At 39.5% G+C, this 26,065-nt stretch overlaps 2 protein-coding genes across 2 annotated transcripts in view; one reads left to right on the forward strand and one right to left on the reverse strand.

The window, feature by feature from the left end:
* Positions 1 to 10,437: 10,437 nt before the first annotated feature.
* rpa3 (replication protein A3) lies at positions 10,438 to 15,176 on the reverse strand. The gene is made up of 4 exons (XM_080045523.1): positions 15,050 to 15,176; positions 14,880 to 14,954; positions 12,438 to 12,549; positions 10,438 to 11,225 (listed from the first exon to the last, which is right to left on the reverse strand). Exons 1-4 carry the CDS (start codon positions 15,146 to 15,148, stop codon positions 11,140 to 11,142), a joined length of 372 nt encoding a protein of 123 aa, XP_079901649.1. The 5' UTR covers positions 15,149 to 15,176; the 3' UTR covers positions 10,438 to 11,139.
* A 2,562-nt stretch (positions 15,177 to 17,738) lies between these two features.
* Positions 17,739 to 26,065, forward strand: part of umad1 (UBAP1-MVB12-associated (UMA) domain containing 1) — a 37,503-nt gene continuing 29,176 nt past the window's right edge. Inside the window, exon 1 of the mRNA XM_080045083.1 lies at positions 17,739 to 17,903. The gene's annotated coding sequence lies outside the window, so the exon portion shown is untranslated. The remainder of the gene's footprint in view (positions 17,904 to 26,065) is intronic.

The raw sequence follows: 26,065 nt of genomic DNA on the forward strand, positions 1-26,065 counted from the left end.
ACTGTCCAAAGTGCTGTACATAGTGCATTCAGTAGGTAAACAATGAAGGTAAAATAACAATAACAAAAATAAAAGACATAAAGCCCATACATCCACATATAAACAAAGATAATAGTGCAGAGGTAAGATAGTTAATGGGGAGGAAAAGCCAGGATGTACATATGGGTTTTGAGCCTTGATTTGAAGGCAGAAATGGAGGGGGAATCACATTTGTCAGGTGGCAGTTTGTTCCAAAAGCACGGAGCAACTAGTGCAAAGTACATTTCTGAGAGTTGTGCCAGTGGCATGGCTGTATACGCTGGTCACCTAAAGAAAGTGATTGTCCACAGTAGCTCAGAAGAGAGTGACATCTCAATTCCACTTAACGACACCACTGATGAGAGTTCAGATGGCCAGAAAGATGATGATGGTGACTTTGTCATTGTGAGCTTTGCAGGTAAAACCATTAGATCTGCTAGGCCTTGTTTAAGAAAATTGTCCTTCAATCTTTGTCAACTATTTACTTTATTTACTTTAAATACACCTTAAATAAGTGATTGTCTAATGGATTTGTCTTGCATTACAGTTTATGAGATATATAGCAATGGCACAATTTACCCCATGGTATTCTCTCCAACCGCACAACTTACACCACACCGGGGGCAAGTTGTGCAACAAGACAACTTTTTTTCCGAAAGCTATATTTCTTCAACAGTTTATTCCAGGTCCAAAGTTTTTATTGCCAGGGATGCACAACACCCTGAAATATATGTACATATTTGAGTTGGAGACTTTACTGTCAAGGCCTTACTTTAAAGTCACTTTGAGTGAAAAGTTGCACAACTTAGGCCACTCTCCCCTATACGGAAACTATAGAGTCACTTATAACGACTGTGATGAAAAGGTGAGATGACATTTTTTTTTTTTAATCTGACATGCCCTCATTTTTGTATGTATGCTTTTATACAATCCTTGGCTAATGTGTTTTTTTTTCTGCATTCATTTCGGGCTGTCTTCATGTTGTGTGTTAAAGGTTCAGTAAGCGGAATGGTCCTTTTAGCTAACTTCCTGTCAGTAACTGCAGTTAGCAGACCCTCCCTCGTCCCCTCGTCCCCACGTCCCCTCGTCCCCACGTCACCACATTAATGCACTGCAGTCTTCAAACAGCGAGTTATCTAACATCATCTCAGATCCATAAGCGTCATAAAACATGATAAAAACCATCAAAACAGACATTGGGAAGGATTTTTTTTTACCTGTTCCGCCATTGTAGGCACATAAACATTCAACCATCTGTCGCTCTGCGCGTGCACCGGCAGTGAGACGGGTGCCGGTTTGTAGCGTTCTCTATTGTGATTGGACATCAGTTTCGGGATCCCCGAAAAGTTTATTTGCTGATTACATGCAGAGTGGGTGACTGAGAGATCGGCTTTATGAAACGTGCACAGTTTATAAGTGATCACTGTATGAATAAAGAGCGATATAACACTTATATTAACATTAATAAATCACTTACTTCACCTTTAATTGGTTTGACTCATACAACAGTGGCCTACCCAGCTTTGGAAAAAGGCAATCGGTGGGGACTCCTGGATGACATAATTCAAGTGGGATGTTGTGCCGATGGCGAGGCAATGGTAAAGGCTGTGTGTGTGGAGAGTCCAGCCCCGGGTGGTGCCTTGTGCCTGGGAAGAGACTGTGTGTGGAACACTGTCTGCAGACAGCTCTGTGTTAAGACAACACAGCCAGGCGGCAACAACACTAGAACCAGACTGGCAGTTTATTAATGGGCGACCTCCGATCAAAGTTAAACATATTTTGATTAGACCAAAGGCTTTCTGACAGCACCTTGGCTGATCACAATGTGGAGAGACACGAGTGGTGGGCAGGACATGTGCCTCCACAGCCTTTAAAGCGATAAACAATATAAAACCAACATTTAAAAATGGAAGAAAAGAGATGGGGAGGATACGTTTTAGTAAGGACAGCAGCTGAAAACAGACATGTGAGCCAGGCCCTTAAGCCTAAAAGCCAAAAAGTTCCCAACAACCGTAACAGTAAATAGGAAAACATGTCAACATATAATAAATGACTTACCTGAATAATAAAGGAGTAAAGGAAAAAAGAAAACACAATTGACAAATAAAGAGAGAGAACAAATAATTAAGTATATTGTTAAAATAGATTGATAAAAGAACATGTAAAATATGACAATCAATTGGTAAAGAATGAGTGAGGCAGAAAGCTAAATATTTCCACTCAAGCTGTCTCGGGAGTGATACGATATTATTGAAGTCTTTTAAAAAAGGCCTTAGTTAAGTGTTGGTAGGGGAGAACGGGGTAAGTAGGCACACTTTTTACTCTAGTGAGAATTGCTTATCACCTAAACATCTTTCAATAGTCATTCCTACATTAAATTGAAGCTTAAGGTGTTGGCATGAAATGTGTACCCCTCACTTTTTCTATCTTATTGTAATAAAGAAGAAATTAATCATCAAAGACACCCTTACACATTGTGACAACCAACCCCGGTTGTCAAACACTATGGGGTTGTTTGTCACAATGTTATCTTAATGGGAATAATCTTAAAAAGAAGGCAAGAAAGTAGAACTAAATTTGAAAGTTTAATTGCATTGTCAAGTTGACAAATAGGCCTACATAACTTACTGTAGCCTTGGCAGCTGGTCTAGTTTGGGATGCACTGGGTTGTTTTGATTTTGTTGCCCTTTTTTCTTTTGCATGCTAGCTGCCTTTTCCTGCTCTATTCTTTCCTTCTCTGGGGTGTCAGTGAGGATACAGCTTGACAACTTATTTTGTTATTGGGTTCCTTTTCTGGCTGCAGCCTTGAGATAACATGTGACAACCAACCCCCCCAAAAATATGACGACCAACCCCAACTTGAATTTCTTGCTAGCATCAAGGCCAACAACCATCTGACAACTAATTAGCTTGCTAACCACAATCTAAACTATAGTTTACCCTTCACACTTTGTATGGGTAACAAGTGTTTTGTTATAAACCCATTGTGTAAAAGCCTAGAAGAAAAATACTGAGGAGCTAAATATTTTCAATTTGAAATGAAAAACACAAACAGTCGTCTCACCTCAAATTCAGCAGTTTAACTCCAAGGAAGACTATGCAGGTGACCTCTGATCCCAATTCTGGATATTTACATACCAAAATTTCACAGACAGCGCCTTCTGGTTCCGAGATATAACGATTGTGACAACCAACCCGTGTGACAAATTACCTCTCCCCTATACATCTGACCATTGGGCTCGTAAATCAGAAGACACGCTGTATTGTAGTGGACACATACTGAGTTGAAAGGAGGCGGAACAAGGCTGTTACTGGCTTGAGATTGATGGCACTGAACTTCCGCCAGACTGAGGAGAATGTGTTGAGAAGAAGCAGTTTTATTGTTGTGTCACAGGAAAGTATTCAACTGCTGATCAAGACTGACAAAATGCGATATATTGATACATATAGGCATTTGTTAAAAAAGCACATGAAATAGGCCTTGACAAATGAGGGCAAGGGAAGCCCACCAGGTTATGTCCATACATCTATTTAGTAGATTTCAGTCATCTGCACTGAAGAAAAAAAAAGGCTGCAAGCAACTGGGGAGGCATACAACAAATGTAAATCCAGCAAATAACTTGTACCAAATGTACCCAAAAGAAAAAAAATGATTGTGCCACTCCACCCTACCTAAGGCCTTTTACACATTGGGTAACAGATTATTCTGGGAGAATTATGGAGGTGAACATTTTCGATTAGACTATTTGGTTGGAAGTGTGTATAATTGGTCTGAGAAAAAAAGTTAGGATTGACATTAGCTGTTTCAAGGGGAAGGACAGACTTTTGGAGAGAATTTGGAATCAAGATTTAAAAGGGATACTGGCCAAAGGGGTTGGGTCTTTATCTTTCTTAAGAAGCAAAGATAGAAGCAATATATTGGTATATTTGTCTTACAGATATAAAGGGCAACCCCCTATGGACCTGTAAGAACATTTTGAGTGGAATAGATAGCCCTGTGTCCTCTTAACATAGATGTAGTAAGGTGTGTTCCCTTCAGAAATGGGATATCCGCCCAAAGCTTTGGCAGCACTGCCAATACTTTAACGATTTCTGAATGTGTTTATTCGTGCCTTTAATGATCTTAGTCATAACATTGACACTCTGAACTGTCACAGTGATGAATTGACCTGGATTGGTGTAGTTCCCTCTCGGCACCTGACATTGTATCAGGCTGAAAATACTTAGAAACACAATGGTAAGCATGTTTATGAATAAAATGTCCAAAGGTACATATGGGTGTTTATGTGATTAAACCTTGTCAGTTTGCATCTGGGAACTTTCGCCCGGGAATTTTGGGAATATTCAAAATTGGGAATTATAGGAATTAACTAAATGGCGGTCATTTAAAAGATTTTTTTTTTCATATCCAAACATAAATCTAAACATATAAACATTATATTTGTCATAGGCAGACAACCATCATCCATGCTAACTAATACAATACTAATACAATAAAAAAAAAACATTACATTAGAACAGATTTATTTGTAAGTAGAACTTTATCAAGTTTTGATTATTTTATGAACAATCAATAATTTCACTGAACAACAGAAAGATGAATGTTGAGTAAAATATAACTCATCTGTCTGACCCAACCCATTCAATAAATTAAGTAAATTGCCCCCCATGTGATGGAGGAATGCACAGTGCATGTAGGGGGCATGGCCTCAGTACCCCTGCAGTAGGATGTGTGCTATGTGCAATTTGCCAAGTCTACTTGCATAAAATCTGGTTATTTTAGGCAAGATTATGCTAAAATATATTGTCCCCACATATATTTGGGACCTTCCTGGTGAAATAAAGGTTAAATAAAAATTAATAAAAAATGTAATATTTAAAATCACTGTTTAAGCCTCTGTAAACCTGGTCTAGTAAAAAGCAATATATGATATCAAGTTGGGTGTCTCAATAAGCTTTAAAAAAATCTGATTTGAAGTTAAATGTTCATAAATATTATAAAACGTAGTTGGAAAAACTGCTTTATTACTATCTAGAACGTTTGCCAGGACTGACATAACACAGTTAGAAGGATTTAGTGCATTTGGGTTGCTTTAAATCTAGTAAATTCCTGTTTATTCCCGTTAATTCCCAAAATTCCTGTTAATTCCCATAAATTCCCGTTAATTCCCATGGAAAGTTTCCAACTTTGAAAATTCCCGAAATTTTGCAACCCTAATCTCAACATTAGTTTGTTTCAATACTCTAAACTTAAAATCTCAACTTTTTTTTTTTTTTAAGATATTTTTTTGGGGCATTTTTATGCTTTATTTGATAGTGCAGAGAGACAGAGGTGAAACGGGGCAGAGAGGGGAGTGACATGCAGAGAACGACCGCGGGTGGGAATCGAACCCGGGTCTGCTGCTGGGCCCGGCCCGGGAGGGGGACGCCTTACCAACTGAGCTAAAGGCGCCCCAAAATCTCAACTTTTAAAGCACTCCCATCAACTAAACATTCCATGATCCTTCTGATACTATTCTGAATTTTTTTACAGAAGGATGTGTTACTATGTTGTTAATTGTTCACATGTTGTTAATTATCTGATCTAGGATACGTTTTCTTCTCAATGCATTTTTTAGACCTGCACATGAATCTGTATCCAAAATCTGTTCTGTTATAACTTTGGACACCAAACTGTTGTAAAATGAAATAAAGATTTTTAACTCTAAAACATGTCCATTTACTCATAATTAGTTAGATATCGCCGCGATTGCATATTCATTCAAACATCTATAAAAAAAAATTAATATAAAAAAAATATTGTTTCAATGTAAATAATCAACTGGCAACGTTTCATGGCGATATTGGGCTAAATTACAAGTGTTAACACTATTCACCTGCATGTGTCTCACCTTTGAACCATTGTTTCAATGTAACTTCAAAGTGCCACACGTAGCGCTGTATATCTACTGCGTTACCTGGCTGCGAAGACAGTTTTAGAGCCTGTCTATATGCTTACATGAGGCTGATGCTTGCAGGTATGAAAGTCTTCTTGAACCTTTCCATGCTTAGATCATTTGTTAAAGTTCCCTTTGGCACTTAAAGACTTTTGGCAGGGGCCTGACAGCTTGATTTGGACCCTGCTCCTTGGGGCCCTGCATAGAGGCATGTGACAGATATGCGGAGGTTGTTTGAAACATGTTGGCTCACATTGCATCACGAAGGAGCTGCCACATCTAAGGAGGCAACTTCAGAATAAAAATATCCCAGTCTCTCTACCTTGGTATGCAAGAAATGAACTAATAACCTTTTGGAGGTATGGTAATGGGTTAAAAAAAAAGTGTTTTACAAGATCCACCGGCTCAGTCTAGTTAAGTTATTGTGGTCATTTCAGGGTTAACAAGCAGACCAGAATGACATCGTTAAAACATCCAGCCCTCCAAAGAAGCAGGAAAAGTCTTGTGGAGGACCAATCGGATGAGGTGAATTTATATAATTAAGGTTAAATGGGGAGCTACACTAGCAAACAGACAGCGTTCTCTTCATGGATATGTGGGTCTGATGATGAATTGGTTGGATAATTGTTTTTTGATGGTAAACTAGCCTTTGTTCAGTAGCCATTGAACCCTCCTACAGGACCAATAGAGGGATTTTATTTGACAGTTTGATGATTGTCAGCCTGTAAAACCTGCGACAAAACGTGTCTCATTCTGTCTATGGAGTTATTAACTCACTTCAAGAATTTCACTCAATGGTTTTTGTGGTGCCCATTAAGATATCAATCAAAAAGTTGTACTCAATTCCGAGTTGAAACAATGACAATTTGTAAAGATATTTAATTTTATCCTAAAAAATGGTGAAATATAAACATGTTGAATACCAACTTAAGGCTGCACTGATCAACATTTTTTTTTAATACCAATGATTCATTGATATGTCATGTGACATTGAGAGACTCGTATGTTCTGACTAACTCTGAAGCCTTCTCTCAGTTTTTTGAGCATTGTTTTGGTTCCCTGAGCCGTGGATAGCAGGCAGCTGTGTATGATATATACACAATACGTTAAAAACAGAAGCTTGACCCAACAAATGTTTAGCAATTTTTCATGAAAAATCATTTAATCAAGAAACTATTTACAAAATGGTTGTCAATTCAATTTCTGTCAATCAGTTCATCAACTTATTGTTTTAAGCATTTTGCACAAAGGTAAATACACATGACCAGAGTTCAGATTTTGAATCAGGATCAAATGCAGCCTTTTTAAAAAGTGCATAAATGCTTGTGCAGATTTGACATTTGCGATAAGCATTGGCTAAAACATGAAGAGGTTTCCCTGTGTGTGAGATGGATAGACTGTGTGGGTGTAGTAGGAGGCAGGTGGGGCACATGGCTGCAACATTAAACAGCAGTGTCTTGACTTGCTGGAATACGGCAGCTGCCTTCCTCCAGGCTATACTGCTCTCCTAGCCCCCGTCACACACACACTGAATATACTTAGTTCTTTTTTACAGCCATTGACATTATCACCTTGTCCTCCTTGGTAATGATATACTCATCCCTGCATTGCTTACCCATAATGCTCTATTTCACACCCATCGTTTCCTCCTTGATCACATTTTGATGTCGGAATTGTGAAATGGTTGGGCATTCATCATTCTGTTGAAGGGTGAGACTTACAAATTCAAATCCTGTCAAAATACACTCAACCCTTAGGCACTGGAAAGAAGTGGATAGCCTTACACACACTGATATATACTTCTTCATTCGTCTATTTCTGTATATTACAGAGGAAAAAACACTGTATCCCCCAGAGAACTACTTTTAAAGCTATATTGCTTAACTTCCCCCATGATCAATTCAGAGTGATTCCAAACAATCATCTCAAGATTTTTCTGAGCTCCTGCACCAGTGTCAGGGGGGGAGACACCAGTTTGTAAACGCTGCCATACTGAGAAATACAGAGAGAGTTTTGTGGAGCTGATATACATAATCAACTTTGTGTCGACTCGTTTGGCGATGGCTTGAATGTAACCAATTAACCAAACCAAACATTCATTTGATATGGAAAAGCTACGCACTATAGCTTTTAATTAAGATTTTACAAATCTGTAAAGAGTACCAACGTTATTTGACTAAATCTCTCTCTATTTGTCTTTTATTTCTCCTTGCTTTTTGCACATGTTTTTGGTATGCTCTGAAAGAGTTCAATCCATTATTTGTTGCAATGATGCAATATTATACTGTGCATTCTTTAGTTATAACAGTCCAATAATATACAACTCTATTAAAGACTGCCCAACATCCTTCAGATGCTGCATCTCTCTCTCTCTCTCTCTCTCTCTCTCTGTTTGTTTGTGTGTGTGTGTGTGTGTGTGTGGGAGCCAGCAGAGTGTGCTATAACCAAATGGATAATGCTGTGATGGTGTTCCTCATTGAGCATGTTAAAATAAAGATGAAGTTAATTAAAGGGGTAGTTAGACATAGGGCCTTATTCCCAAGTTAGCCTTGGTGTTCTTTATCAGTGGAGACAGTTTTCAACACATTTAATTCAGTCCTTCTAGTTGCAGAGTGCGCTCGTGCTAAGCTAGCGCACGGCATCGGGGGGATATCTAGCTTGCAACTAAAACAGTCTTACCCACTCCACAGTACACCCGAGGCCAATCAATTATAACGCCAGACTATCGATGTAAATGTCTGTGTTGATAGAATAATTTTAGAAATAAAACCAACCTCGCATATTGCATTTTGAGGGACTTTATTCCTTGTAGGCTGCGGCAGCGGCGGACTAATACCTAGGTTACAGGCTCTATAATAGTTTGTTTACCTGCTGCTGCCCGTACCTGTACGAGCCGGAATACACTGATGAAGAATTGAGAGGGATGCTCAAAGGGCAGAAAGAGAAAGAGCGTCTGTAGAGACAGCCCCCGCTGGAGCTGCAGCAGAGAACCGGGACAGAATGACGGTAGACTGGTGGCAGTTCAGTTTCAGTTTCTGTCCCACGCTGCTCTGTTTACTTTCTGCTGTAGTGATTCGGTTACACAGCAAAGTAAAAGTCCGCTGCTGCTAAGAAAGTAGTCCCTCAAAATGCGATAATTCATGCGATGCGAGGTTGGTTTTATTTCTAAAATTATTCTATCAACACAGACATTTACATCGATAGTCTGGCGTTATAATTGATTGGCCTCGGGTGTACTGTGGAGTGGGTAAGACTGTTTTAGTAGCAGGCTAGGTATTCCCCCGATGCCGTGCGCTAGCTTAGCACGAGCGCACTCTGCAACTAGAAGGACTGAATTAAATGTGTTGAAAACTGTCTCCAATGATAAAGAACACCAAGGCTAACTTGGGAATAAGGCCCTATGTCTAAAATCCTGAACTACCCCTTTAAGGTTTAAAAACTCAACAACAATTTACTATACTTAACCTTTTCAAATTAATACTTTGAAAACACATGCACAGAGAAATAGCTTCCTTTGTTAAGGACCTAACTGTCCGTGACAACAGAGTTCATGGCCACTCTTTGCAAAATAAGAACAAACACTTATTATTTGTTTGACCTACATGTGTATAAAATGAATACATTTAATACTACTGTGGTATTTTTTTTTCTCTTTTTGAAGAACATCTCTTTAGAGATGGACCTTGGCACTGTCCACTGAAGCTAGATTTAAATAAAGCTATAGTGTGTAGCTTTTCCATACAAAATGACTGCTAGTAACATTCAGGCCATTGAAAAACGAGTTGACACAAAGTTGATTAAGCCTATCGGATCCACAAAACTCTCAAGAGCTCAGAAAAATCCCAATAAGAGCCCAAGAAATGTTTCAGTTGTTGGTTCTCCTGCTAAGAAAAAAACCTGGACGTACAGAAGGTATAAAATCCATGTGCTTTACACATGTAGATGCACCAACAGTGTTGTAATCACTCAGAATTCCTCATTTGGGGCGACAGAAGTTACGCACTATAGCTTTTACCTGCACTTATTTGATTTAAGAGTGAGAGCGCATTCTTCTCCTATTATTATATACTCTATAGCTCCGGTATGCAATGTCTGCTCATACCTGCCCCCTGCTGCTCACTAGGGGTTGATGCAGATATTTCATGAACTTGAGAGGAAGCACTAGTTCTGATGCCAATTCATTTTACAACTGTATACAAAGCAGTTACAATGTAGTGTTTTATTTTTCATTAATGTATTATGTCATAACCAGATAAATGAAAAAAGAACGTCTGATGTTGTAATTTACCAAATCCTTGTACCAAACCTGGATGAGTGGAAACAAATGGTTGAACATTAATCTTTCCAATATGCAAGTCTCTTTAATAGATTACGATTATAGATTTATTATGGTTTTCTTATTGCATTACTAGAATGCTTTAACAGAAACCTTCCCTTTCTCATTGATAACATGAAGCACAAGAGAACCACAATAACAACAGGCAGAACAAAGTGTACTGGCTAACTGTATGACACTATTTGGAGTATCTAGGTGATGTGTTGGACAAGAACAGACACAGAAAATTCATTCATATCATTATATTATTCATAATTAGTTGTTTTTGTTGGTCATTTCATTTGATTGTGATGCCCAAAAGGCAAAACTCAAAATATGTTTTTTTATACAAGACCAAACATTTTTATTGTTGCACTATATGTCTAGTGCTTGTCGCTTTTGCACTGCCCTATTTATGGAAGCACAAGACGAAAATGACCATAAAACCATCTCAAAGATCCATCAGTAGCTTTCACATGAGCATTCTATTATTTGAGGAGCAGCACTGGTGACAAAGCCTATATAGAAGATAGTAAATCGGCCTTCATGTTGAGGCTAGTTTATCACCGATACTGATTGCAAGGTAATCGATGAACCTACACGCTCAAGGCTGATTGGAGCAAAATCTTTCAAATATTATGCTGAACATTTACTTTTAAAAAAAAAGCAACATTGACACTTCATTTGTTACTTTTTAAGGTGTTTCATTTAATCGGCAAAAACTTACTTGATATTAGACATTTCCTTTTGTACAAATCTATTTTTATTTTTAACAAAAAAACGGGAAGACGAAACAAACAAACAAACAATCAACTCTGAAAACAACAATCTTCAGTAAGAAGAGGAAAGACATTTTCAACCAGGTGAGCCTCATCCACTTGCACTTGTCACTTTGAACGGGTAGTGCTCTGGGAAATCATGGATGACCTTCAGGGCTTCATTATACAGCTCCACATCTGTTGGAAAGGGGAGGAGAGAACATGCTGTAAGTCAACACAGACAGACGAGCACTGCTGGATTGTATTGTATTCATCCTAAGTGTAAGGGAGGAATGGGACCCATCTGATCCAATCTCAGTAGCAGGTCTGATATGGCTGCAATCTCAAATATCATATTTGGCGACTGTGGCTCAGTTGGTAGAGCGGGTTGGCCAACGATCCAAGGGTTGGCGGTTCGATCCCCGCCCGGCCACCTGTGTCATGGTTGTTGTGTCCTTGGGCAAGACACTACACCCACCTTGCCTTGTGTGAATGTGTATGATTGCTGTATGTTTGAGGTGGTGGTCGGAGGGGCCGTTGGCGCTGAATGGCAGCCATGCTTCCGTCAGTCTGCCCCAGGGCAGCTGTGGCTACTATTGTAGTTTACCACCATCGGTATGACTGTGTGTGAATGAATAGAACCTGGAACCCTGTAAAGCACTTTGAGTCACAGAGAAATAAAGCGCTATATAAATCCATTATTAATTATATCAGACTGACCACTCCGATCTACGTACCGATTCAAATTCCATAGAATGTTTAAAAAAAAAGATTTTACAACGAAAGAAATTGAAATTTTAAAGACCATAGCTATGTGATATAGCACATGTTAAAAATAATTTAGCAATTAAAACAATGATTTTGTATTCAAACCTTTCAAAGCAGTTCAGATAAGCCTTTAAGGGCATTTTGGAATATGTTTTGCTCGTTTAAAATTACAATTGTCTGTGTTGCTTAAGCCTTCCTCTAACCTTACACATAACATCACCAACAACAAAGAAATGTAGAATAATTATGATATCGGACAGTATCTGTATTGGCTGATATCTAGAACCAAGCTATTGGAATGGGATGGTACTGAAGAACAGTGGATGGGTGAATTGGTAAATGGACTTGACTTATATAGCGCCTTTTAGCCGATTTTCTCAGCCCCAAAGCGCTTTACATTTCTTACCACATTCACCCATTCATACACACACACTCATACACCGACGGCAGTAGCTGCCATGCAAGGCGCCCTCTGAACCATCAGGAGCAATGTGGGGTTCACTGTCTTTCCCAGGGACACTGTGACATGTGGCTGGTAGGCGGGGGATCGAACCTCCGACCCTGCACTCCAGAGGACGATCTCCCTACCCACTGCGCCACTGCCGCCCCTTCTCTAGTGTAAAGTGATGGAGGGAGACCTACCAAATGGAATGCCCTTGTCCTCTCGTAGCATGTTGTAGGTGGTGGCCATGATTGCTCCCTTGTTGGACACCATACCAATCACCTCCACCACTCCGCTCAGCTCCTCTTCAAGCTGGGGAACAAACAATAGCAAGAGCTTAATACAGGTCTGTTGTTGAAATGGGCCAGTCTCACTTAAGCCTGACTTTTCAGTATTTCACACACCAAAGACAACCATGCGCTGGTGTCTGAAAATAATTATTCACAAGTGTTATTAAAATCTTAAAAAAGGTGTTACGAGGAACTTTTAAATATTTCTGAAACAGTCTCATTGTTCCTCTGATGATCATAAATTACATGTAACAGCAAATGAGACCATCAGTGCAAAGAATGCTATTTTTATATAGTTGTTCTTAATGCCTTCGTCATGGGTTCGCCCACCCAGGAACATCAGCATGGTGAAGTAAAATAAACTATCGCTTTTGTCCAAAGGGGGCGCTAGAATGAACACAAACTGAAAGTTCATCTGAGCACATTTACAGTTTTTACCTAATGCTTAAACACTAAAAGTGGTTGCTAGGCCCAAAGCATCACAACCTCTAACGTTGGTGACCATGCCCTAAACACAAGCACCAACCCTACAAACACAATAAGTGCTTTGCACTGTGTTTGAAATTCTCCAACACACTTCTTGCAAAACACTACACACTGTTTTTTCACCTAAGATACATTGTTGAAAAATGAAATCTCCTGCTATCATTGGGAAAACACATCTATTTAAAATACAAAACACAACTAAAATTGGAAAAGCATACGGACTCACACACATGAAATATACAAAATAAAGCTAATATAAAACCAATCGTTGTGAGCCTTAGCATTACAAATAGACCTCAGGTGAGCTCAGCTTCTTTGTGAGACAGTAAGAGACAGGGGAAGAGGACAAGAGAGAGCGGCAGGAGGACAATGACAAAGGAGACAACAGACGGAGACAGGGTCACTATAGTGGACCATGTTATAGGTCATGGCCTATCAATATAGGAGCCTGGGCAGAAAGTCCAGCCCAACTACACAATAGCTCCATGATTACTGTAAGACATTTAGACTGGATATTTTCGCTGTTGCTTCTCAAAGGATGACATTGCATGTGATGTCGATGAGGCGATGTGGCCAGACGCAAACGGGAGGCGGTATCCGAAGGAATCATAATAATCCAAATTCCACAAAATGTTACTGTAATTGTTTCAGAGTTCATAGGGACACACTGAATTGCTTGTTGAACTGCGATCCTATTCGTTGATTTTTTTTTATTTTTTTTGGCCAAAACCATGAAATTGCTAAATAAAACTTTTTTTCAGAAGCTTTTCTATATTTTTTTTTCACGTGTCTAATTGAAAATATAGTGGATCAATCTTTCCAAAAAAATCTACAAGAGGTTGGATACGGCACGCAAGGCGATATTTCCCCCGTTGCTTGGCAAGGGAGGACTTTGCCTGTGATGTGGATGAACAGGAGACAGGATCCATAGCCTAAATGTCTTCCAATCATTCCCCTACAACACTATGTTTTGTAGAACATTCTAGTGGTACCATTTCTTGTGTGTGTTTTTTTTTTTTACTTTTGCTAAAACCTGAAATGGCAAAATTAAATGTTTTACATTTTGTTTTCATGTGTCTAGATCAACTGTAGTGGATCGATCTTTCACAAAAAAATCTGTATGAGACTTTTAAAGTCAAAAACCATCCAAAGTACTGAATACAGCTGTGTTTTGCAAAAAGCCCATCTTTGTGTTGTTGCTGCTAGGAAAGAGTAATACAGAGGTGCATTATGTGTATTGTTTTGATGCTAAAAACAGTTTTGAAATGGGATTGTTAGGTTTTGTTTCAAGAGTTTCATTATGCCATATCAGTTAGAAGTTTATCTCCATGTGCTTTGTCCTATTCGGCCTGTGTGTTAAGTTTTGACACAGTGGGCCAAAGTCTGCAACATGTGTGTAAGCATTCGGCAAAAACTGTAACTAAACATCATTATTATCACTACCGGATCTAGTATTACGGTGTAGTGCAGGCCTGTATGTAGGATACAATGTATGACACATCGTACATAAAACAACCAATAAGATAAGCATATGAATGAAAATCAATAAAGTCAAGATTGAAATAGACAAATGTTTCACGTCATACAAAATGAAGCAGAGACGAGCCAATTATTTAGATAAGGAAACACAACAACAACTTGGGAAACAGGTTGAACATTATTCTTTTTATCTATTATTGTTGTGTTTAGCCACACAAGGAACTTAAGTATGATCCAGATTGTGACAATCAAAAACGCTCCACTCTCGTCAGAAATAATGCTCTTAACCCTTGTCACTGACAGATTGAGAAACACAAACGGTAAATCATTTCACGGGTTACCTGCATTTTGCTCAAATAACAGATAAGACGAAGAGTATCTACTCACAGGGTCGTTCAGTTCAACTGTTGCGCTCTTTCCCTCTCCATCCGACACGGTGAACTGTTTCCCGGTTGGGTGAACCTGGCCGGGCAGAGCAGAGGAGGAATACTTCAGGTTTTAACTCATATATTCATTAGCTCCATTCGAATCACATGTACACACTCAGCACCACTGACCTTATCAACACGCCCGACGAAGCACACCGCTTTGTTTATGTGCTGTGCCAACATGTCGCAGTTTATTCTTGCTTTGGGGACGTCCAGTATGCCTGCCATCTTAACACTTGGCTGTTTTGGCGTTATCTGAACTCGGAACAATGTGATATCGCGCGGGAAATGCAGAGCAGTACAGTTCTGTTGTATAACGACATCCCAAGCGGGCGGAGCGCCTACACTTTCAGTTAAAAGAACACTGGGCTTGTCATCACGGCACACCCTAGAATACAAATCGAACGTCTCCGGATCTTACTACGACATATCCGTTGTGCTCTAACACAACTTTTCCTTCCCCCGGAAACTTTAACGTACAGTTCCACTTTAGGTTTTTATTATATATTATTTTTTTTAACTTTATTTGAATGTGAAACTTTAACAAGGCTGAGAAATATTTAAAAAATACATGAACCAATGAATAATATATTACATACAACATAGAGATTGAATTGAACTAATGACCAAAACCAGACAAAGAACACAGTTTAAATGAAAATCACACAAGGGGAAATAATCATAGTTTAGTGGTTGATTATTTTAGTGAGTTATATTAATGGTGTGCCTGAGGTCCTTTTAATAATTGTATAGATTTCAAATAGCATACAAATTCATTAAAAAAACAGCACATTTGGGGAAGATTTAAGGATTTTATTCTTGTAGATGAAATGTTTTGCTAGACATAGACCTACATTACAGCAGCGAGTTCCACGTCATGTTGCCAACTGGGTCAATATCGCTGTAGGGTGCCTTTCCACCCTCACAATACTTGAAAATTATAGTCCTAAATTTCCATATCCTTTATGCTTCATCATAAATAGTGGATTCTGAAGTTGTGTAAATATATATTTACGGAGCTCCCACACCTATTTTTAGTTAATTATGACCTGTTTTCAGAGGAATGAGTGTAAGATATGTCCACCCTGTCGTGGAAATGTACATTACTGCTAAACATGTTTTTTATTTGAATTTTAAGATGAAAACTACATTTTATAAAAGGTATGATGTCCCTTTCCTACACAAGGACTTTGTTTGATTTCATATTATAATTATTATTTTTTTAATGTATGTGATCCCTTCGTTTTCAAAGAAACACACACAAGTCGCACATGGATTTCTTTGATTTGGAAAGTAAATGTGATATTTTGTTAGGTTTTTTTTGTGCACATTATCCCATCCCTCACTTAGCTGTTATACACTAGATTAAATATTATTGTATTTTACAGTATGACTGATTTTTTATCTAAAAATGTCAAGATGACAGGGTGGACAATCACATGACTGCGAGCAATTTGTGCAAATTGCAATAATTCAATATGACCAAATGATAAAGGCAATGATACAGTGAGATCCAACCAGGAATAAGCAATAATATAGAATAATGACCTAGCTTGTATCTGTGTTTGTGTCCACACAATTGTCTTGCATGTATCATCATTTACAATTCCCATTTAAAATGATTGATATGTCCACCCTGTTATGGGAATGTCCACCCTGTCGCCACTTTACCCAATGCAAGACATGACAGGGTGGACAATTGAGGATGATGACAGGGTGGACATTTTGATCTTAAATTTGAATGTAAGCTAATAACTAACTAAGATTGTATAACTGGCTGGTATGGTTGTTGAAGAGAAATGTCTATAGTTAAACATACACATTTTTAAACTATTGAATTATCAACAGTTATGGTGTATTTCATGACGACAGGGTGGACATGTTAAGCTTCGGACAAACCTGTAAGCAAACTTTTACAAAGAAAATGTGTATGTAGGAAAGTAATCTAAACACTAAACTCAGCCTTTTACATTCCCCATCAATGAAATGCATTAATCACTGGTGTTGTGGTGTTCCTGGAGTGGATGACCTTTTCTTAATTGGACGGATTCTCCAACATGACAGGGTGGACAATTTTTAAGGGACACAAACAAACATCTTCTTTTTTTTAAATAAATTAAAATGAGAAATGTGTGTTCAAATTATAAATACACCTTAGTTGAATATTAATACTATTGTATATAATTGTATGAAAAAAAAAGATAATTTGTATGATTAGACCACATTTTACTTGTATTGTAAATTAATGTTCACTGCGAGGGACAAGGGAAAATAGCACATATCCTCTTTTACAAAACTGAATAAAATCTAAAATATGTATCTGAAGAGCCAAATAATGTTTTGTCAAGGATAGAAAACCATTGTCCAGTACAACAAACCTCTTTCATATTATTTTTAAGCTAAATTAAGACAGTAATTCACTAGTTTGTGCATAGGACACCAAAAGGCACCCTACAGGGATATTGACCCAACTGCATAATTATAGCAGTGTTAATGTCTTTATAATATTTCCTGTACTTTAATTCCTGATTAGACTAACTTATGCTTTGTTTTATGGTTGTTTTAGTTTGATGTTTCATGAATGTATTTCTTTATGTTTGCTGAATGACTTTATTAATAATTTACACGCATACAATTTGTACTTGCTTCAGTGGGTATTTTATACAACTAGTTTTTTAATTTAAAATGCATTTTTGATTATTTAATTTTAAAAAGGAAGAAGCATTATTTGTAGCAGAACTCTGTGTGGCAGTTAACGTTTCTTCACGAGCACGGACATTGTGGACACCACCAGTGACGTCACTAGTACATCATAACAACACGGATGGTACCGCAGGGGTGAAGGAAAGCAACGACGGGTTCGTTTGTTTCAGAATAGTGAAGAGAACATTTTCAAGAACTGAATCTGAACCTTAAAACATTAGGTGGACCATGAATTGACTTTATGGCCGACTTCTGAACTTCATGACAAGGCACAACCACAGTAAGACCGTCATTACCACTTTAGTGTCAGGCAGCACTCTTTCACTTTGTCTCGTGACCTCTTTTATAAAGCATATCTATGGGCTCGACTCTTGATGAAAAATAAAGCCTTGTTTGGTGTAAGAAGCCTTACAAGATACAGCGAGTAACTTCTTAATCGTAAATTAAGGTGAGGAAAGCATTTAATATAACTTTTATCGAGTTATATGAAATTAACATTGAATTCTTAAATGCTGTAACTTCAAATTGTATCAAGCATTTACTTAATGCCCGCCGCCCGCCTAGTTCCTTACCGATGCCTCGCCAATCTCCTAAATAATCGGAGAACCGGATTTTAAATGTCCCACTAGAATGTGTGTGGTTTCAGTTTGTGTTAATTCTTGCACCCCCTTTTGACAAAAGCAGTTGTATTTTTACTACGCCAGCTGATGTTCCTGGGTGAGCGTACCCATGACAAAGGCATTCAGAAAAACTATATAAAAATAGCATTCTTTGCACTGATGGTCTCGTTTGCTGTGACATGTAATGCGTGATCATCAGAGGAAAAATTAAACGTTCAGAATCAGACATATTTAAAAGTTCCTCGTAGCACCTTTAATCTACAGAGTATAAACACTGCAGGTAGACTGCTGTATTTTGCTTCTTGGCAACATGTGTTGGTTGTGCTTCGTTAACACAGACTTTTGGCGCTTTTCCACCGTATGGTATCAGCTCAACCAGTGGCGAACTTAGCCATTTTGGGGCTCCAGGCGAACAGTCATTTGGGGGCCCTTGCATCTAATGTACCTCGCGCACACTGAGATACTCCATACCAGGGATGAACAAAAGTCACTAGCTTTTTTTCATTTTGGATGAGACTACTCAGGTACGTGTCAGAGGCTTTCTTAGCTTGGATTGGTCTAAGAGGATCCCACATCACAGGGTCAAACTGAGCCATTAACTGAACCTGACCCATGACATGTCCATTGCCTAGTCCTAGTTCATTAATGGCGCTTTTCCACCGCATGGTATCAGCTCGACTCGACTCGACTCGCATTTTTGGCTTTTCCACCGCAATTTCATGGTACCTGGTACCACGTAGCGGCTGCTTTTTTGGTATCGCCTCGCTCTAGGTTCCAAGCGAGCTGAGCCGATGCTAAAAGGTGACGTCGGCAGACGGCCGGCCACTGATTGGCCAGAGACTATTGTCTGGCCAATCGGTGGCCAGAGACTACCGGCTTCATTCTGTTGTTTATTCTCCCCAACTCTCCGGGACTTTTGAGTGTATTTACGCCGCGTGCAGCCTTCTCTGGCTCTCTTTCATTTGATTTGCATCACAGATCCGAATTTAATTTCCATATATTCGCTAAGCTCACCCAGTGTTGGTTGTTGGGGAAGTTACTTACATACCGAGAGGAGACATGTAGGGCAGCTAGCAGCTAGGCTAAATAGTAGCCAGCTGGGACAGACATGATAGCGAGCGATTACATTACAAGCCTCGGACTGAACTGATTACCTCAATAAAATATTCAGGCTGAGACACGGCTTGCATTTGAAAACACGTATCCTGAAACAAGCACTAAACAGTCAACTTTATCATGCCCGTGTTTACGTGCATAGGGATGTACGTGACGCATACCTACAGCTGACTGTGTGGCAGAGTCACACATCGGGACAACAACCATCCCTTTTAATGGCCCGTAGCAATATTCTTCTACTTCTTTTAGCAAACAGATACAAGGGGGGTATTTCTTAAACATTTTTCATCCGTGTTTTTGGCGGTTGGTTCAGTTAATAGTGCAACAACGTTCAGCAGGTACTATTTGCGGTGGAAAACGACCCGTGCTGCTACCAAACCAAGTTGAGTCGAGTCGAGTCGAGTTGAGTCGAGCTACATGTGCGGTGGAAAAGCGCCATAAGTGTGTCAGAGGGGCCACGCAGAGGAAGCTTTCTCTCTGACAGGAAGTTGATGATTGCCACTAACCTGGATAAAATTCTAGAGACCAATATGACTTTGCTTTCAATTAAATGTGTTGTTTTATTTTTTAAATACACAGTGAATTACAAAATAGCCTGTGTCCACAGAGTCTAGGCCTATTTGAAATAAAATCTTCAAATATTAAAAAAAAAAAATTAGGTTATAACCCTGCCTTCTTTAAGCATGGATAGTAGTGACTAAGTGTGCAGGGGAGAGAGAAATATACACAGATAGAGGGAGGAAGAGATAGCTTTATTTTGCTTTTTTACTTAAATTGATCATTGATGGCTTTAGACTGACTCCTGCTGTCGCAAGCCTATCAGCTGTTGTTCTGAACAGCTGTTACACACGGAGGTGAAAACAAAATTGAAACTTAACTATCGCCTGGCTGGGCTGACTTAAAGTGGAGCAGCCAAATATAGCCTAAACTAATAGGCCTAAATATTGTTACAAAAATACAGGCAATGTGTTGTGTGATTTTTGTCAGTAGCCTACAGTAGACCTAGAGGCTGGCCCCGATCGCCACTAACTGTTCTGTAATACACGATCGCCGATCACGTGAACACACAGGCGTCTTTATTTTTAGCATATATGCATCCAATCCGCGGTTCACGTGGGTCCCAAACCGTGAGGGTTGGTCTGAATGGACCACGGATCAACCGTGATCCGTTGCACCATTACTTATCTCCATCAGTTTGTTGACACACATTCACGTCATTAGCATAGCTGCTGGCTGAGCCAGAGCCATGTCATGGAATTGAAATATCAACCTTTAAAAGATGAGAAATTAGTCAATTAATACGAGGTGACACAATGTTTAAATATAAAAATAGAACAGATCTTTAATGTTTGCAAACATGGGTCAAGACAACAATGCAACAATGGGATTGTGTGAAATGACCACCGATAGGCAGTCAGACAGAGAAGTTATAGCAAAATCTAATTACGCACGAACCTCATCCTACGTAAATAGCTTTCAGGGTTGGAATAGTGAGACATAACAACCTTCACCATAAGGTCAGGTCAGAACTTTTGTTGATTAACTTCCGTTTATTTAGAGTCAAGATGGCATTAGTCTATATAAACACTTAATTATTATGACTGTAATAAAGAATTCCACAACATTCCCTTCTCTTTAAAATAAATAAATAACAAATATAATTATTCTAAAAAATGGTCTAATAATTAAAGGATAAACAAGTTTATATGGAAAAACAAAAGCGTATTAAAATTCTACATGATGGCCTGTGAGATTGTCCGCCAAGGCCTGAGTGGCCTTTCAGGTGTTTTATCCCCTTGACCAGTGTATTCAAAATAGACGGACAGAAATCACAGGTCATCATCACCTATACACATAGAAGCAAACCCACCCCCTCACAATTGGCAAAAGGAGGTCAAAAGAATTCTATGCACTAACTATACTTACTATAACAGAACTTATCATTTGGAAAAAAACCTCATAGGTCGTTAGAGAGGAAAAAAAATTTTTCAGACAGTTCTGTTTAACAAAAAATTAAACAGCTATGCTTAAAAGATTTAAATCAAAAGTAATGTTATATGACAGTATAATTCTAGACAAAGCTAAATAAAATGTTGTAAGAAAGAATTAATGTTAACTATTAAATGTAGATTAATATACCGTAAGGGTAATGTTAAGTTGCAGGATATAATTAAAGGTTAGCATAAATCAAAGGCCTGGTGTTCAGGTGTCATTATTTTCATTGTAGCCATTCTCATCGTGGGATGCAGAGGAACACCCACATGGCAGGATGTTTCTTCGGGCTCAGGAGTCAGCATGCTACCTGTGGGTATACGTACCTGGGTCAGAGGTTCTAGAACATGACCCTTCGTAGGGGCGGACACCTTTACCGTGTGCCCTTGTTGTCATCCTTCCGGGATTTCTTTAGTCCTGTAGTCGTGGGTCTGCCTCAACCCTAGGCTTGAAGCATGCACATTCGGTAGAGTGGAGGCCTACGAGCTTCCTTCGGTCAAGAAGTGCAGCTGCTCAATGTCTGGGAGTGAGTCGGCCACATCCCAGGGATCAAAGGATTCTCGTCTGGGAGAACGGAGGAGAGCATATTGCTCCACCTTTCCTCCAACCACACTGGCTATCCATCTGTGTAGCAAGGCTCTCATGCAGGTAAGGGTACAAGTACAGAGACACAAGAAGGCACCAAACATGATTAGGAATGGAAAAAGAACTTGAAGGGCAACTGCTCCCCATGGGCCTAGCCTGTCCTGCAACCATTGTTCCTGAGACAAATTTAGGCACTTTGAACAAAAAACTCTGTGAGTAAGTATTGAAGCCTGTTGTGTACCAGTACCTGTTAAAATCAAAAGGGAAAACTAAAACAAAATCATCATATTTTAGATCAAAGTTTTCTAAACAAATGTGTGAACACATTTTAACCAGATAAAAGGTGAAGTGAGCTAAAGAAAAAAAAAACAATACAATGGGCATTATTGTGTATCGCTATGGTGGCTTTTAGGTCGCAGGATTTAATCAAATTTAAAAAATTTATCTTAGATCTTCTGTCTTCTGGCGGTCGGATGCTCTACCTGTTGAAAGAGTGATTATCAATCTCCCCTTCCTTTCACACACATGCATGCAGTCAGTCACACACACACACTAGCACGCTTTCCGTTCCTTCTCTCACAAAAACATGCAGGCTGTCAAACTCAATCAGACACACATGCACGTTCATCCTTGCACGCTCTCCCTCGGACACACACACACAGGCACTCAATGTTGGTGTCCCATGGTCACTCAACCACACCAGCACACACACTCACTCATACACACACACTCCCTTTCTCTCTCTCTCTGAAAGGAATCCAATGTTAACACTGTTAGGGACACACTACACTCTAAAAAATGATTCAGGGGATTAGTTCATTACGCTTAAAATACAGACGTTTTTCAGCATAAAAAAACGAGTTTGTTACATGAACTTGAATTATTCCATTGACAACTTATTCTAAATAAGTGGGTCAAACTTAATATTTAGAAGAATGTGTTAACTTATCAATGTATCAATTTTGAATGAATATTTATGCGTCCACTCAACACTTTTGAAATAATAAGTTAGTCCAACTTGTCTTTCTGGTTAGTTTCAACTGTACATATTTTGAAAGTTAAGTAGGCGCCTGAATTTGCCCGGACATGTTTCGCTGCCACGCACTGCGGTCACACAGCCAGACCACGTTGTCCACCACAAGTGAAAGAAGGGGAAGAAGTCGGAGTTCACGTTGAGTATGCTATCATAGGGTAAGTAACAGCACTAATTAGGGGGCCAAGCCCGAGCAGGAGCTGGGACCGCGTTTTGCACAGCAACGCGGTTCCCAAGCCCTGCGGGGCATGGAACCCTATTGTTTTAGTGGCGATTATTAGGGGGCCAAGCCCGAGCAGGCTGGGACCGCGTTTTGCACAGCAACGCGGTTCCCAAGCCCTGCGGGGCAGGGAACCCTATTGTTTTTGTAAGGATTTTTTTTATTATTATTATTATTTGTACCTCCCTAAAACTGCGTGCACAGCCCAAACCGTAAAGGGTGCAGACATGCCAATAGCATGACTAGATCCAGGTCCGTCCGGACTACGCATACGACAAAAATTCAGACATGCCGGCCACTAGGTGGCGCTACAACGAAGGAAAACGCGTTTGGGGTCATAACTCCCACACCGAACGTCCCACAGTCAAAAACTTTATATCCACAGATGCACTGGAGTCAGCTGCATCATTTGGCATAGGCCACGCCCATTTGCGATATTATAGATTTTTCGCAAAATCGCGAAAACTGCAAAACTGACTTTTCGTTACTCCTCCCACAATTTTTGGACAATTGACACCAAAGTTTGCACAGAACATCTACCGACCCACACGGAAAAAAATCATTCGAAAGAATTTTGATCCGACCATCGATAACGAAACGGTAGCACTTTGAATATTTGTTGATTAGCTACGTTTTACGTAGAAATTCATAAATCCAAAATCATAAGTCGGATCAAGTCCAAATTTTAGACATATGTTGGGGCTACCCTTAATTGCGTTCAATAAAAAAATTGGACATTTTCGCCATAAGGGGGCGCCATAAATTGGGAAATTTCATATCTCCTAATTGGCCAGAGGAAATTTCTTAAAACTCACGGGAAAGCATCAAGGGGCATACACGAGTCTATATAAAAAATATGGCCAAGAAATAGTAATGTTTAAGGGACTTTTTAATAAAATTAGATTTTTTTTTTTCCATCAAAGAAAAAAGGCGGGAATGTTAGCATGTCCATTGACATTACATTGTGCAATTAGCTCCGGCGGCCATTTTGTCAAGGCTGACAATCTACTTTTGCTCATAACTCGCCAACCACACATCTCACATTAAAAAACTTGACATGCACTTGTTCTGTGAATTGAGCTGCATCGTTCCACCGTGGCAGTTTCGCAAAATTCATCCATAAACAGCGATACCTATACAACTCCCGCACCGAACATCCCACGGTCAAAAACTTTACATCCACAGGTTCTGTGGAGTGAGCGGCCGGCGCGGCGGTTGACGACGAGTTGCGTCGGAGGCTTGGCCCCCGGTAAAAACTGCTTGCAGTTCTAGTTATTCTTTTTATTTGTCTCGGAAAAACGGTGTAAAACTGGTGCTGCAGCCCAAACCGTAACGGGTTGGGACATGCCACTAGCATCATTAGTTCAGACCCCCGGCCTCTCAGCCTACAAAAAAATTCAGACATGCCGGCCACTAGGTGGCGCTACAACGAAGGAAAACGCGTTTGGGGTCATAACTCCCACACCGAACGTCCCACAGTCAAAAACTTTATATCCACATATGCACTGGAGTCAGCTGCATAATTTGGCATAGGCCACGCCCATTTGCGATATTATAGATTTTTCGCAAAATCGCAAAAACTGAAAAACATATTTTTCGCTACTCCTCCCACAATTTTTGGACAATTGACACCAAAGTTTGCACAGAACATCTACCGACCCACACGGTAAAAACTTGTGTAAAAGAATTTTGATCCGACCATGGATAACGAAACGGTAGCGTTTTAAATATTTGTTGATTAGCTACGTTTTACGAAAAAATTCATAAATCCAAAATCATAAGTCGGATCAAGTCCAAATTTTAGACATATGTTGGGGCTACCCTTAATTGCGTTCAATAAAAAAATTGGACATTTTCGCCATAAGGGGGCGCCATAAATTAGGAAATTTTATATCTCCTAATTGGCCAGAGGAATTTTCTTAAAACTCACGGTAAAACATCAAGGGGCAAACACGAGTCTATAGAAAAAATATGGCCAAGAAATAGTAATGTTTAAGGGACTTTTTAATAAAATTAGATTTTTTTTTTTCCGTCAAAGAAAAAAGGCGGGAATGTTAGCATGTCCATTGACATTACATTGTGCAATTAGCTCCGGCGGCCATTTTGTCAAGGCTGACAATCTACTTTTGCTCATAACTCTCCAACCACACATCGCACATTAAAAAACTTGACATGCACTTGTTCTGTGAATTGAGCTGCATCGTTCCACCGTGGCAGTTTCGCCAAATTCATCCGTAAACAGCGATACCTATACAACTCCCGCACCGAACATCCCACGGTCAAAAACTTTACATCCACGGATTCCGCGAAGTGATCGGCAGGCGCGGCGCTTGACGACGAGTTGCGTCGGAGGCTTGGCCCCCGGTAAAAACTGCTTGCAGTTCTAGTTCGTTTTGCTTTTATTCGCCACAATTACCAACTGTACTGTACTTTTGGCACTTCACCAAAATTCTAAGCTAAATTAGCAGCTTGATAGTAGGCTACGGCATTAGCTAACGTTAGCTAGCTAGCCTTTTTCGGTTGTATTGTTCCAGAGCAAGCCGACTTTATTGGCGCACTTGACTTATGTAGCTTGAGATAAAAGTGAGTGTGTGTGGCACTGGGTAAAGTGTTGGTGTTCACGTTGTTGTTTTTTAGTGTGTAAGGGCAAAGTTGGGTAATAAAGCCAGTTGGAAGCAGCACGTGCCAACTCTGTAGCTAATGTAAAATAATAGGGCATGTTAGCTGTTACTTAGTTCGAACACAGTACATCAGGATAACATACAAATATACTGGTAGGCCTATTTTCAGTTTGAGTTTAATGCAGGCTTCTGTTTTTTTTGTTCTTTCTGTGTTTGCTTAACTGAACCATCTTGTAACACAGAGAGGTACTTGGT

This window comes from Ammodytes marinus (assembly GCF_949987685.1).
Source record: "Ammodytes marinus genome assembly, chromosome: 17".
In the NCBI taxonomy this organism is placed as follows: domain Eukaryota; kingdom Metazoa; phylum Chordata; class Actinopteri; order Uranoscopiformes; family Ammodytidae; genus Ammodytes; species Ammodytes marinus.

Coding starts and splice junctions, on each gene's coding strand:
- rpa3 (XM_080045523.1), bottom strand. CDS start 15,148: ATGGCAGGCATACTGGACGTCCCCAAAGCAAGAATAAACTGCGACATG. Junction 14,955..15,049: donor TCGTCGGGCGTGTTGATAAG/GTCAGTGGTGCT, acceptor CTGCCCGGCCAG/GTTCACCCAACCGGGAAACA. Junction 11,226..12,437: donor GGACAAGGGCATTCCATTTG/GTAGGTCTCCCT, acceptor CCTTTCCAACAG/ATGTGGAGCTGTATAATGAA.